At 52.3% G+C, this 14669-nt stretch overlaps 1 protein-coding gene across 3 annotated transcripts in view; it reads right to left on the bottom strand.

The window, feature by feature from the left end:
- The window catches only part of CELSR1 (cadherin EGF LAG seven-pass G-type receptor 1), a 188435-nt gene that overhangs the window by 36622 nt on the left and 137144 nt on the right, over positions 1-14669 (bottom strand). For all 3 annotated transcript variants that reach the window (XM_038007303.2, XM_073006587.1, XM_073006586.1), the window contains exons 10-14: positions 6315-6500; positions 5126-5239; positions 4270-4444; positions 3172-3313; positions 714-834 (exon numbers count right to left, since the gene is read on the bottom strand). In XM_038007303.2, the coding sequence (XP_037863231.2) occupies positions 714-834; positions 3172-3313; positions 4270-4444; positions 5126-5239; positions 6315-6500 (738 nt within the window). The remainder of the gene's footprint in view (positions 1-713; positions 835-3171; positions 3314-4269; positions 4445-5125; positions 5240-6314; positions 6501-14669) is intronic.

Here is a 14669-nt window from a genome sequence, read left to right as displayed (position 1 = left end):
ACTACAAAAATTAGCTGGGCGTGGTGGTGGGCGCCTATAATCCCAGCTACTCAGGAGGTTGAGGCAGAAGAATCGCTGGAACCTGGGAGGCAGAGGCTGCAGTGAGCCAAGATTGTACCACTGCACTCCAGTCTGGGCGACACAGTGAGACTCCATCTCAAAAAAAAAAAAAGACAAGGAAAATGGCCAACCAGGAGGCCAGGAGGGCCGGGGTGGTGCCAGAGAGGAGCCAGCCTTCAGAAATGGTTGGGCTGCCCATAGCCATGGGCAGTGGGCCGGGAGCAGGCAGGGATTCCTGTTCCACGGGCGGGGGCTGGCGGGGCTGAACCCGTAGTTTACATGTGGAAAACAGCCATGGAGTAGTCCCAGAGCAGGGGGGAACAGCAAGGAAACCAAAAACCACATCTGTACGCAAATGTGTGAGTGGGCACAGGTGTGTGTCCAGGTGTGGGTGTGTACAGGCAGGGTATGTGTAGGGATGTGTGTATGTAGGGGGTGTGTACAGGCAGGGTGTGTAGGCGTGTGTGTATGTAGGGGGTGTGTACAGGCAGGGTGTGTGTAGGGATGTGTGTATGTAGGGGGTGTGTACAGGCAGGGTGTGTAGGCGTGTGTGTATGTAGGGGCATCTGTGCATGTGTGTTAGCACACACAGCCATCTCCCTGGGCTCAGGGCCTGGGGTGGGCATGCAGGGACCATGGGGGCTGGGCCTCACCTTGCATTGGCACTGGCCGTTGGTCTTATTACAATCAGGATCAAAGCCTTTGCTGACAGCACAGTGGCAGGGTCCACAGACAGGGTTCCCCCACCAGCCTCTGGGGCACGGAAGGTCGAGTCTGTGGGGAAAATAAGAGGGCAGCTGGAAGGTTTATGCAACTGTGCTTTCCGGAACAAGAAGAGGCCCGCTGGCAGCGTGGAGATGGCTGCCCAGGAGGCCTGGCTGGGTCCAGCTCTGGGAGCTTCGCTTTCACATTATGTGGCCTCAGTCTCCCCTCTACTGGCTCCCAACCTCACCCCCCACCCACAGATCCGCCATGCCCAAAGCGACTGGGACGGCATCTATGTCCACTGTCTGCCCCACATCCACATGATGCCTGGCTCACTGGGGCTTAATGACAGTGAACCCTACTGCAAGGGCTGGCCTTTCACGACACAGCCCCACACACGCAGACTGAACTCAGCTGCCTGGCACAACTTCTCAAAGTGCGCTTGGGGTGAGTGCCAGCATGAGATGCCCGCGGGGAGCTCCTAAACAGGGAGTTTGGCAGCTTTTGTTGTCCCCCAGGTCCCCTGGCCACAAGCCCCACAGATGCTCAGGGCAGCCATGCCCTGGTGTAGCGTGCCCCTTAGGTCAGCAGCACACGTCCATGCACTCAGAACCCAGTGGAAGCCAGTCCTGCCTCCCTGAGCCTCCCCCGGCGGAGAGCCACAGACACTGAAGATGAGCAACACTGCAGGGACAGAGCCAGGCCTCCGAGGTGCCGGCCGCTGCTGTGCATGAGTCGTCCTACCTGTTCCTGACGGGGGCTGCACCTGCGCAGTCACCTGGAGGCCCACCTGCTTGCAACGGCCCCGCCCGAGTGTCCTGTGGGCTCCTGCATTCCCCATCCTGGCTAACCGAGTTCCCTCTACCCAGCTGCCAACCTCTAGCATTCACTCACTTGATGAGCAAGTATTAAGGACTGTGTACAAATCAGGGTCACAAAGACAACCGGCCAGATATAAGAGTCTGGTGTTTATGGATGTGTGTGTGCAGTGTGGGGGCCCCAGAGCCTTCATCCCCCTGCAGCCCTGGTGACTGCGGCACCGGGCATGGAGACGCTGGATCAGCCTCTTAGCAACCCCGCCCTGCTCCAAGCTGTGCTCCATGCGGCAGCTGGGGGTTCCTTAAGACCAGACCCAGTTCTGCCACTTTAGTGCTGGGCCCCCAGGGCCTCCACACAGCCAAGCTCTGTTCCTGGCTTGTGGGCCCACCCCCGTCCCCACCCAGGCTTCTCTAGACCAGCCTCATCCCCTTATCCTCCTCTCCAGCTTGGCTCTGTTGCTTTCGTTCCCAGAAAGCCCTCCGGCTTCAGCCTCACTGGCTCCCACCTCCCTCTCCACTCCCAGGGCACCTCCTCTAAGCTCTCCCTTGCATTAGATCTTGCTGGTATCCAAGAATGACGTGGTGCCATCTTCTCGTGAGGTCACCAGCTCCAGGGCACAGGCTGCTTCCCGCTCATGGGGTCACAGCCGGGATCACAGCACCTGCTCTAGGCTCAGGTGGACAAAGAACAGAGCGTAGCAGGTATCCCCACACCTGAGGGCCACCAGAAGCTGAGGACAATGAGCCATGGGGCCATCACCTCCACGGCAGCCTAGAACCTTGGTTTATGAAGAACCAAGCAGCTCCACCTTGGACAAAGTGACGCTTGTAATGACTACACACTGTGCCCAGCGATCCCTGTGCAAAGGGCACTCTGGGAGCCCAAAGGGCATGCTGCTGCCTGTCCTAACCACACCAGGATCTCCACACTCATCAGACATGACCTCAACCCCACCGACTCGAGAGAGAAAGCATTCTCTATAAGTCACACACGTCTCGCTGCATCTCATGGGGTCTGTTTGCTCTGGGCACAGCGAGGACTCCAGGTGAGTCATACTGCACGTTTCTGGCGTGGACACACGATCCAATGGGGTTTGAGATGTCCAAATCGATTATCATTGCCCAGGCGTGGTGGCTCACACCCATAATCCCAGTACTTTAGGAGGCTGAGACAGGTGTGAGGTCAGGAGTTCGAGACCAGCCTGACCAATATGGTGAAATCCCATCTCTATTAAAAATACAAAATTATTAGCTGGGCATGGTGGCAGGCACCTGTCGGCCCAGCTACTTGGGAGGCTGAGGCAGGAGAATCGCTTGAGCCCAGGAGGCAGAGGTTGCAGGAAGCCAAGATCGCACCATTGCCCTCCAGCCTGGATGACAGAGTAAGACTCTGTCTCAAAAAATATATATATATATATATATATATATATCATTTAATTCATGCCAATTTTGAAAAAAAAAATATGTCCCTGTTATCCAGAATTACACATATCTTTGGGTCAAAATAAGAAAGAGAAGACACTGACTTAAGAGGGAACACAGCCACACGGACTCTGAAGGCACAGGGAGGTCCCGGGGCTGCTCTTACTTGTTCTCACAGTATGGCCCGTAGTGGCTGGGCCCACACTCGCACACGTAGCCCTGCGGGGAGCCGGGGGAGCGTACGCAGGCCCCCATGTTCTCGCAGGGGTTCAGGTGACAGGCATCCACACAGTTTATTCCAAGGTACCCTGCAAAGACAGAGCCAGCATTACCTCCACCCAGAATCCATGAGACCTTCCACGTTAAAATATCTGGAGCAACCTGTCTCCCTGAGATCTGACTTTCCCTGGTACTCGGCAGAGGGAAGAGACAGGCTGCCACAGAGTCCCCAAAAACACAGCGTTAGGTGGGTTAGACTCGGTGAATGCAGCGAGGAAGGCCTTCCCGGCTGCCCCAAGGAGGGTGAGAGCCTTGGAACACGGGGCCCAGGCCGCCCCAGGACACATGGGGAATGGCCACTAGCAGATGACTTCAGCACCTCAAATCTCAGAGGCCACCCTGAAGGGAGGATTTCCTTAATGTGTACTTTTCACTCACTCACTCACTCACTCACTCACTCACTCACTCACTCACTCATTCACTCATTCACTCATTCACTCATTCATTCATTCATTGAAACAGTCTTGCTCTGTTGCCCAGGCTGAAGTGCAGTGGCATGATCTCAGCTCACTGCAACCTTTGCCTAACAGGCTCAAGTGATCCTCCCACCTCAGTCTCCCACGTAGCTGGGACCACAGGTGCATGCCACCACACCTGGCTTTTTTTTTTTTTTTTTTTGGTAGAGATGGGGTTTCACCATGTTGCCTGATTGGTCTTGAACTCCTGGCCTCAAGTGACCCACCCACCTTGGCCTCCCAATGTGCTGGGATTACAGGTGTGATCCACTGCGCCCAGCCTTACTTTTCATTATTTCTTTGCTGATCACTCCATGTGCTGAGGAGAGTACCTGGGGCACTCTGTGCCTCGAGTAAGGAAGAGGCTCAGAGTCTCTCTCTAGGTGGGCCCCACTTGTTATAAAGCTCAGGGCTCCACGGAACCACAGGGAGTCAGCTGGGGACACCAACGTCCAAACTGAGCCCCCCTCCTGTGTTTCAGTCATGAGAGGCCTCCCTGTCACTGAAGGGCCCCAGGAGGGCAGTCCCACCTTTGTCACAGATGCAGCTGTAGTCCTCCCAGGCGTCATGGCAGCGGCTGTGGGGGGGACAGGGGCTCGAGGTACAAGGGTCCTCCACATCACAGCCGTCCTTCACCCTGACCTTGAGCGCATTGTTCATGTTCAGGGTGGCGATGTTGGTGGGCGTCCCCCCCATCCTCACTCCCTGCATTAAGGAAAGGGCATTGGGGCTGCAGGAGCCCGGAAAGGTAAGTAGGGGTTAAGGGAACCCTGAGACCTCTCTGGTCCCTCGCAAGGCATTCATTTGTAACGTCTCATTTATCTGCAGTGCTGGAGCGGGCAGGGCTGCTCCTCTCGCCCCATGGCCTGGTGGCCGAAGTGCAGTGCAGGGCTGGGTGAGGAGCTCAGAGGGCACGCCGGCCCGATCTCCTGGGGTGCGTGGTGGGAGTGTGAGGAGTGGACATTCCTGCCGAGGGGGCTGAGAGCTGAGCAACTGTGAGAGCAGCTCCCTCGGCTGTAGCTGGAACCCCTGGCTCCAGGGGACAGGCACGGGGCCTACTTGGGTGATGTCTGTGATTGGACTGGGTGGGGGCGGCAGCGAGGGGCTCGATTCAGGACGCTTCACAAAGGCAGAGGGGCAGGTGGCTGGCATGGCAGTGGGGAGCTGTGTGGGCCAGGGACGGCCAGGATGCCAAGGGGAACCGCCGGGAAGGATGGGTCTAAAGAGGAAACAGGAGCTGTTAAAGTGGGGATGTCTATCAGACAAATTCTTCACTCACTGAAAGCTAACAGGGTGACCAACGGCACCAACGGGGGTACTGGCAGCCTCGGGGCCGCCTGTGAGGGACAGGCCCCCCCCCACTCCACCGCCACCGCCCCCACCTACCTGCATGCAGCCTCGGAATCCATGGTGCACGGAGACCTTGTCCTCAGAGGCGCCCCCGACCACCACGCTCCTGATTGTCAGCCCGGGAAGCATGCCCCCGATATCTGCCCTGTTCTGTGTGGAGAGAGGGGCGGAGCTCTGGGGGCAGAGTCCACCATCCTAGAAACGTCTTCCAGCCTGAAGAATGTGCTGGAAGCCTAAACAGTCACTTCAACAAGCTCCCCAGAGCCTGAGGACATCTGGGCCTCCACAGAGAGAGCTGGGCCCAGCTGGACAGTGTGGCTGGCTGTGATGATCAGGGCGAGGGGACCAGGCCAGAGGATGGGTGTCTATGTCCCAGCCTAGCCGAAGCGGCCAGTGGGGTCAACGTGGGCAACTGTCCCGCCTCTGTCAAGGGCACAATGCTAAACCAGCCCCGCTGTGACAGAGAGTTTGGCGAATCAGGAAGACGGCAGCAAATGGAAATTCGTTCACCCATTAACACTGTGGGAACGCAAGAGGGTCTTGGCTGAGATCCAGTCCCAGAAAAGCAGGTGCCTGGAACACACCTATTTACTCCCAGGTCTGTGTTGTAAGATGAGCCTTGGCTCCAAGAGCTCTTGGAAATCCCAGGTAGCCCCTTAAGTGTGTGGGCATTTCACAGACAATATCTTGAGTTACCCGCCTGCAAATGTGGAAACCCAGTTTGGTTCAGTAAGTGTTCTGAACATTGTCTGGGATAACGCCATCTGCCTGCTAGGACAGGTGTGGCTCCCTGGTGTCTCACAGGCCTGTCCAGGGCCTGGGTCTCATTGCTCTCCCAGGTTTGCTCCCCATCCATGCTCTGAGGGCATGGGCCCTGGCATTGCTACTTCAGTACCCTAAAGACACGGTGCTGAGCCTGCAGGCGTTGCTCAAGATGGCTTTGCTAAAAGAAACCACTGCTGAAGGCACCAACAGCACCATGCTGAGAAATGCAGCTGGAGGAAGTCAGCTGCTGACTGGCAGGGGCGGGGCATCTGGGTAAAGGAGGTGAGGAAGATACCAGTGACCTCAGTACAGGGCAGAACAGAAGCCCACTTGAGGGCGCCCAGAAAGTGCCTCCCCAAATCCACAAGGTCTCTGGCGGGTCCTGGCACATCAAGGGGTCATTCTGTTTTTCCCTGGGCCAGAGGGTCCATCCCCAGAGGAGGTGCAGGTACCAGCTCACCTGGTCCATCCCATAATCCAAAGTCATGGTGACCAGGTGCTTCATCTCACTGTCCTCCTTAACATTCTTCAGCTCGATGAGTAGGTGGTGCCACTCCCCGTCGGTCACCCGCAACCTGGACAGCATCACGGACTCCACATCGGAGGGGCCATGGGACACCTCAAACTGGAGGTAGTTGTTCAGGATCTGGAGCAGGGAGAGCCACACCAACTGATTGGTACAATGACAATGAAAGAGACAACGCTTTGCAGTCACTTAAACAAGGAAGCTGTGAAGGGAGACTGATGCTGTGGTACCAGATACAAGATGGGTTTAAAAATTAGGCAAAGTTGGCCGGGTGCGGTGGCTCAGTCCCATAATCTCAGCACTCTGGGAGGCTGAGGCGGGTGGATCACCTGAAGTCAAAAGTTCGTGACCAGCTTGGCCAACATGGTGAAACCCCATCTTTACTAAAAATACAGAAATTAGCTAGGTTTGGTGGCGGGTGCCTGTAATCCTAGCTACTCAGAGGCTGAGGCACAACTGCTTGAATCCAGGAGGTGGATGTTGCAGTGAGCTGAGATTGTGTCATTGCACTCCAGCCTGGGTGACAGAGACTTGGTATCAAGAAAAAAAAAAAAAGGCAAAGTTGGCTGTCTGTGGTGGCTCAGGCCTTTAATCCCAGCACTTTGGGAGACCGCAGCAGGCGGATCACCTGAGATTGGGAGTTCAAGACCAGCCTAGCCAACATGGTGACACCCCATCTCTACTAAAAATACTAAAATTAGCCAGGCATGCTGGCGGGCACCTGTAAGCCCAGCTACTCGGGAGGCTAAGGCAGCAGAATCACTTGAACCTGGGAGGTAGAGGTTGCAGTGAGCTGAGATTGCACCACTGCACTCCAGCCTGGGAGACAAGAGCAAGATTCTGTCTCAAAATAATAATAATAATTAGACAAAGTTGGCTGGGTGTGGTGGCTCACACCTGTAATTTCAGCACTTTGGGAAGCCAAGGCGGGTGGATTGCTTGAGGCCAGGAGGTCAAGGACAGCCTGGCAAACATGGCAAAACCTTGTGTCTACTAAAAATTCAAAAATTAGCCGGGCATGGTGGTGTGTTCCTGTAATCCCAGTTACTTGGGAGGCTGAGGTAGGAGGATCACTCAAGCCCAGGAGGTGGAGGTTGCAGTGAGCCAAGATAGCACTACTGTACACTTCAGTTTGGGTGACAGAGCGAGACCTTGTCTCAAAAAAAAAAAAAAAAAAAAAAAGTAGGCAAAGTTGTTCTTTGTTGCTGTTGCCGTTAACACTCATCAGAACTGCTTGTCTTATTCTATGGGAAAAAGCATCAATCGCTTCATGGAGGTCAAGTAAGCGAAGGGCCAAGACCAAGCCCCATTAGGCATTTAAGTATTGGGAACCAGCTCGATTCAGGTAACTATTGGGCTCCTATTTTTGGATGCAAACATTATACTTTATAAGACAAGATTTAATCCTCTGTGTTTAATTACATGCATGAAAAAAAACAAAAATCAGCACTGCGATTGGCCTAAGATGCTCATATTGTAAAATAAGGTAGGCCAAGGACAGTATCAAAATCTTAGTTCTCCTAAGAAAGGACTTGGCAATTTGGACCAACTCTCCTCTTGAAATCACCTATGAACACGAGACAAAATATTAAAGAATGTCTGTTTGAAGGTACTGAAGTGGCTCCAGGCAAAACAGAGTTTCAGGCTCATGACCAAGGAAAAGACAGAATCTGCAAAACAGCGTGGTGTGTTTCCCTGCAAGGCCATCAGCTGGTTCTGGAAGACACAGTGGAGGCTGAGCGTGCAGTCAGGTCACGGCTGCCAAGTACCTGAAACCCTTGCCCTCCTTGGCACTCTTCAGCCCGGTCAGCAGATGGTGCCATGCCTCATCAGTCACCTGTGACCTAGAGTCTCAGGATGCCTCAAAGCTTTCTAGGTTCATGGGGCTGGAGGATTAAAAACTGGGGTTCACGGACTGCCAAGGGTTGTTCCTTGGCTTCTGGTTGGAACCCTGAGGGGTTTACACTAACAATAAAAAACGAAAAAGACCCACCCTTGCAGGACTGGAAGCCCAGCTTTGAACCATCTCAGTCTGTGACTGCATTAAAGTCTGTGACTTTGGGAGGCTGAGGTAGGTGGATCACCTGAGGTCAGGAGTTCGAGACCCACCTGACCAACAAGGTGAAATCCCATCTCTACTGAAAATACAAAAAACTAGCCGGGTGTGGTGGCAGGCGCCTGTAGTTCCAGCTACTTGGGAGGCTGAGACAGGAGAATTGCTTGAACCCGGGAGGCAGGGGTTGCAGTGAGCAGAGATCACGCCACTGCACTCCATCCTGGGTGACGGAGCCAGACTGTGCCTCAGAAAAAAAAAAAAAAAAAAAAAAAGTCTGGGACTGCATTCAAGTGCTCTGGGAGGGCAAGTGCTCCCAGTGGTTGCCAGAAGCAAACATGGAAGATAATGACATCCCCATTCTAGTTTCTCTTTTTCTTTGTGTGTGTGGCTTTTTGTTTGTTTGTTTTTGTTTGTTTTGAGACAGAGTTCCATTCTTGTTGCCCAGGCTGGAGTGCAATGGCATAATCTCAGCTTACTGTAAACTCTACCTCCCAGGTTCAAGTGATTCTCCTGCCTCAGCCTCCCGAGTAGCTGGGATTACAGGCACCCACTACCACACCCAGCTAATATGTTTGTATTTTTAGTAGAGACGGGGCTTCTCCATGTTGGTCAGGTTGGTCTCAAACTCCTGACCCCAGGTGATCTGCCTGCCTTGGCCTCCCAAAGTGTTGGGATTACAGGCATGAGCCACTGCACCTGGCCCCCATTCTAGTTTCACATGCTCTCTAGTTTTTAAATAAAATGTCTAGCACTCAATAAAAAGCAGCCAAGTATATGAGGATATAAGGTAATATGCTTGAAAACCAAGAGAAGCAAGGAAGAGTGGTAACAGACCACAGAATCATCAGACACAGACTCAAAAACAACACTGGGAACCACAAAACCTCCAAGCAAACAGACTCAGTGAGACCATTAGACTTACTTCTGGGTGCAGGTGTTACAGAGATAAGGGTCAAATGGCCATGTTTAAATACATGTAAGAAGAATCAGAAAACAAGGTTGTAACTAAGATGCTCATACTTAAAGATAACTGAAAAAAAATAGCCTAGATTTTAGAAAAACAACTATTAGCACACTGCTTATATTCTACCTGAAATATAAGGATATAGAAAATGTTGACAGGAAAAGGATAGAAGAAAATATATCATATAAATACCAACCAAAAGAAAAATGGTATAAATATGAGACAAAGTAGATTTAAGGCAGAAATCCTTACTACAGAAGGAAGAGGAATTTCATAATGATAACCGAGTCAATCTGATTTGAAGATAAATCAGCTCTAAATTTGTATGCACCCAATAACCTGGCCTCAAAATCTATATAGTAAAAATCAAGATTACTAAGAGAAGTAATAGACAAATCTACAGTCAAGGTAGGAGATCTGTAACTAACTTCTCTCAATAAGTGAGAAGACAAAGACAAAAAAAAGTTAAAACCAATGATGATAAAGAATATTTGAATACCACAGTCAACAAACTTTACCTACTTGATATATACAGAATATTATGGATAACAACTGCAGAGCACATAGTGGTATGTGTACAAAACTGGCTAGAGGCCGGGCACGGTGGCTCCAGACTCTAATCCCAACACTTTGGGAGGCCGAGGCGGACAGATCACCTGAGGTCAGGGGATCGAGACCAGCATGGCCTACATGGTGAAACCCCGTCTCTACTAAAAATACAAAAATTATCTGGATGTGGTGGCAGGCACCTATAATTCCAGCTATTCAGGAGGTTGAGGCAGGAGAATCACTTGAACCTGGGAGGTGGAGGCTGCAGTGAGCTGAGATTGCACCATTGCACTCCAGCCTGGTGACAGAATGAAACTCTGTCTCGAAAAGAAAAAAAAAAATGACTAGATCTGGGCTGTAAACCACATTTTGAAGCTCTGAAACCACATGGTATAAGTTCTTTGACCTGCAATTATGCTAAAAACAATACCAAAATGATTTACTAGAAAATGCTACATGAGGCTGGGTGCGATGGCTCATGCCTGAAATACCAGCACTTTGGGAGATCGAAGCGGGTAGATCATCTGAGGTCAGGAGTTGGAGACCAGTCTGGCCAATATGGTGAAAACCTGTCTCTACTAAAAATACAAAAATTAGCTGGGCGAGGTGGCACACACCTGTAACCTCAGCTACTCGGGAGGTTGAGGTAGGAGAATCACTTGAAACTGGGAGGCAGAGGTTGCAGTGAGCAAAGATCACACTACTGCACTCCAGCCTGACAGACAGAGCGAGACTCTAACTCAAAAGAAAAAAGAAAATGCTACATGCTTGCTAACCTAGAAATCTACTTCTAAATATCACATCAGTCTAAGATAAATTCATGAGAGAAAATAGGATACAGGTTTTAACCAGTTGTAAAGGTTATGTAACTAAAACTGTATTTCAATTTTTGGTCTCTATTGATAGTTTGGGGGTTTTTTGTTTGCGGGGGGACACAAAAAAAAAACCTTAGCCGCACACCTGGCTAATTTTTTTTTTTTTTTTTTTTTTTTTTGAGACGGAGTCTTGCTCTGTCGCCCGGGCTGGGGTACAGTGGCCGGATCTCAGCTCACTGCAAGCTCCGCCTCCCAGGTTCACGCCATTCTCCTGCCTCAGCCTCCCGAGTAGCTGGGACTACAGGCGCCCGCCACCTCGCCCGGCTAGTTTTTTTTTTTTTTGTATTTTTTAGTAGAGACGGGGTTTCACCGTGTTCGCTAGGATGGTCTCGATCTCCTGACCTCGTGATCCGCCCGTCTCGGCCTCCCAAAGTGCTGGGATTTTTGTATTTTTAGTAGAAACGAGGATTCTCCATGATGGCCAGGCTGGTCTTGAACTCCCGACCTCAGGTGATCCACCTGCCTTTGGCCTCCCAAAGTAGTGGGATTACATCCAAGAGCCACTGTACCTGGCCTGATAGTTATTTTAAGAAGATAACTTTCCACTGTTTTCTATTTTGTCTTTTTTTTTTTTTTTTTTTGAGACAGAGTTTCACTCTTATCGCCCAGGCTGCAGTGCAGTGGCTCAATCTTGGCTCACTGCAACCTCTGCCTCCCAGGTTCAAGTGATTCTCCTGCTTCAGCCTCCCAAGTAGCTGGGATTACAGGTATGCACCACCATGCCCAGCTAATTTTTGTATTTTTAGTAGAGGCAGGGTTTCCCCATGTTGGCCAGGCTGGTCTTGAACTCCTGACCTCAGGTGATCCACCCGCCTCAGCCTCCCAAAGTGCTGGGATTACAGGCGTGAGCCACTGCACCTTGCCTCCATTTTGTTTTCTTTTGTTCTACAGAAGTTAGCTTATTAATTTCCTTTGCCGTTCTCTTGCATTGTTCTTGCTTTAAAAACTCCAAAGTGAGCAGATCAGCGATAAAAGTGATGTTATGTCTACAAACAAAAGTGATATCCACAGAATGAACCTGTTTCACGGGTGATAACTGCCTCCTCTCTTAGGCGTGTCCCCAGCTCTCGGTCCGAGAGGCATTCAGCAATCACAAGGTTAACCCACCTGACAAGGTGGGTGGATTCTGGGTGCCTGAGAGCAATTATCCAAATTGCTTGGGCTGTGGGATGACAATGGAGTCTTACTTGTCCCACCACCGTGGCAGGGGAGCAGGGCACATCCTTTGAGGAACACCCAAACCGCTGCTTTACAGACTCACAGGCCCACAGGAGGCCTGCAAGCTGATGATGGCAAGGAGAAATCCTCCAGAACCTTCGGTAACACGCAGCTGACCGGCCTCTGGGAGCTGCCCTGTGGGCCTTTCTAGGTGCCCACTGGGGTCTGTAACATCCTTCCAGCCACCCAGACTTCCACAGGGAGGGCTGGCTGTAGTCCCTGGCAAAATTCCTAATTTTTGGATGAGCTCTCCATGATATAATTACGCAAACAGCACAGAGTCTGTGGCTTCCAGTGCCATTCCTACTGCAAGCGCATGTTTTTCCGACAGAGACCCCACTGCCAAATGACAACTTGCAAGCTCCAATTCATCACCTGCATCCAAACAGCCAATTTAATTTGTTCTGACGGTGAACCCACCACATAGAAAATACCATCCCCGGGCAGCACCGCGCTTGCCAAGTTTTGTCCTGAAGGAAGCTTCTGGGGCTGCCTGGGAGACTCACGAAATGACAAGTTTAACAAGAGCCCACAGGCCAGCTATAATCATCCCTGGTGCAGGCCGCACCTTCCAGGCAATCCAAGCGGTCTGTGCTGGAAAATGCTCCCGAGCTGTGACCGGGAGGAACAGGAGGCTCCCTGTCCAGGCCTGAGCCCCTGCCCCAGCCCCGACCTGTCTCCTCAGCCCTCACTGATCTGCTGAGGGACTGACCTCCACCAGCCTGCCGGGAGCACTCTCGGTCCTGCCCCCACTGCCCTCCAACCAGGCACTCACGGCAGGGAGGGCATGTGCCGGGCAGCCCCTCTGTCTCCCCACCAACCCTCATGCCAATCTTGGCTACACAGAACTGTTTCTAGATGGGCTGCCCATAGGGGTGACAGAGAGGGGCCTGTGGTCGTCCCAGGAACCTGGGCAGTAAAAGAACCATGGGGTCCAGAGTGAAGAGCCTCTACGCCTCAGTTTCCCCTGTGTGGAACAAGAGCTTGGAGCAGGCACTCCATAAAATCCATCTCACCTCTCACCATCTGACCCCAGCCCAGCCTCCCCTGATGGGGGATGGCATCCAGGACACACCAGGCAGCATAAGAAGGCCCAGAGTCCAGTGGAGGAAAGGTAACAAGGCATGGCTCCGCATGGCATACAGCTGACGGCAGAGGACACGCAGCTGGCCCAGACCCCGCTTTGGGAGGGACTTCCTGACCGCAGGAGCCTGGGGGGGTCATCCTGGGAGGACAGGGTGAGTGTTCCCATGTGGCCAACCCCAAGGCAGGAGAGGAGAATAACCTAAGGGCAGCGTCTCTGTGAGCTGAAGGGAGGGCAGGAGGGCGCCCCAGGCTCACTCTGGTCAGAGATAATGAACAACCAGAAGGAAGTCAGTGCTGCTCTGAGACCGTGTGCACCCAGGTCTCATCACATGCAGGCACATGCATACATATACAGCCACATGCACTGAGACATGCACAAATGTGCATGCATGGAGAGACGCACATATAGATGCGCACACATGCACATACACACTGACACGCACACACACACACTTGCACAGAGATACGCGCACACACACGTATACAAACTTGGAAAAAAGCCTAGGAGTCACGCCTGTAATCCCAGCACTTTAGGAGGCTGAGGCGGGTGGATCACCTGAGGTCAGGAGTTCGCAACCAGCCTGAGCAACATAGCAAAACCCCATCTCTACTAAAAACACAACAAATTTAGCCGGGTGTGGTGGTAAGCTCCTGTAATCCCAGCTACTCTGGAGGCTGAGGCAGGAGAATCGCTTGAACCTGGGAGGCAGAAGTTGCAGTGAGCCGACGTTGCACCACTGCACTCCAGCCTGGGCAACAAGAACAAAACTCCATCTCAAAAAAAACAAAAAACAAAAAACAAAAAAACCTAGGAAGAAGGAAAGAATAACCCAGTTACGAATCTGTCAAATCAAGACAGAGTGCCCTGCTCAGGCCCGACTCCCACGGGCCACTCCCGTGCCAGGGTATGAGAATTAGGTCTATCGTGTTTTTTTTTTTTTTTTTTTTTTTGAGATGGAGTCTCGCTCTGTCGCCCAGGCTGGAGTGCAGTGGCCGGATCTCGGCTCACTGCAAGCTCCGCCTCCCGGGTTCACGCCATTCTCCTGCCTCAGCCTCCCGAGTAGCTGGGATTACAGGTGCCCGCCAACTCACCCGGCTAGTTTTTTGTATTTTTAGTAGAGACGGGGTTTCGCCGTATTAGCCAGGATGGTCTCAATCTCCTGACCTCGTGATCCACCCGTCTCGGCCTCCCAAAGTGCTGGGATTACAGGCTTGAGCCACCGCACCCGGCCGAGAATTAGGTCTAAGGAGAGACATAAAGGGAGCTTTTTAGGAAGCAGAATTGCCAAGTGAGTTTTCAGAGCTAGACCCTGATCAGAAAGGGTCACACAGCAGCTGGAGAGCACCCGTGCCCCACCATCACTACAGACAGGAATGACCTTGAGATGCACAGGCAGAAGGGCGAGAGGGCAAGCTGAGGGCCAGGCGCCCTCCCAGAGAGGGTCCCTGTGGCTGCCTCACGCGGTGGAGACTCCAGGATGTGGCAGAAGGGCAGCGCGATGAGAGAAGACAGGGCTCATAACTGTTTCCCAAACAAAGTG

The sequence above is a fragment of the Chlorocebus sabaeus genome, chromosome 19 (genome assembly GCF_047675955.1).
Source record: "Chlorocebus sabaeus isolate Y175 chromosome 19, mChlSab1.0.hap1, whole genome shotgun sequence".
Taxonomy (NCBI): domain Eukaryota; kingdom Metazoa; phylum Chordata; class Mammalia; order Primates; family Cercopithecidae; genus Chlorocebus; species Chlorocebus sabaeus.
Note: the sequence above shows the minus strand (reverse complement) of the source record. Positions and strands in the feature narration are given on the sequence as shown.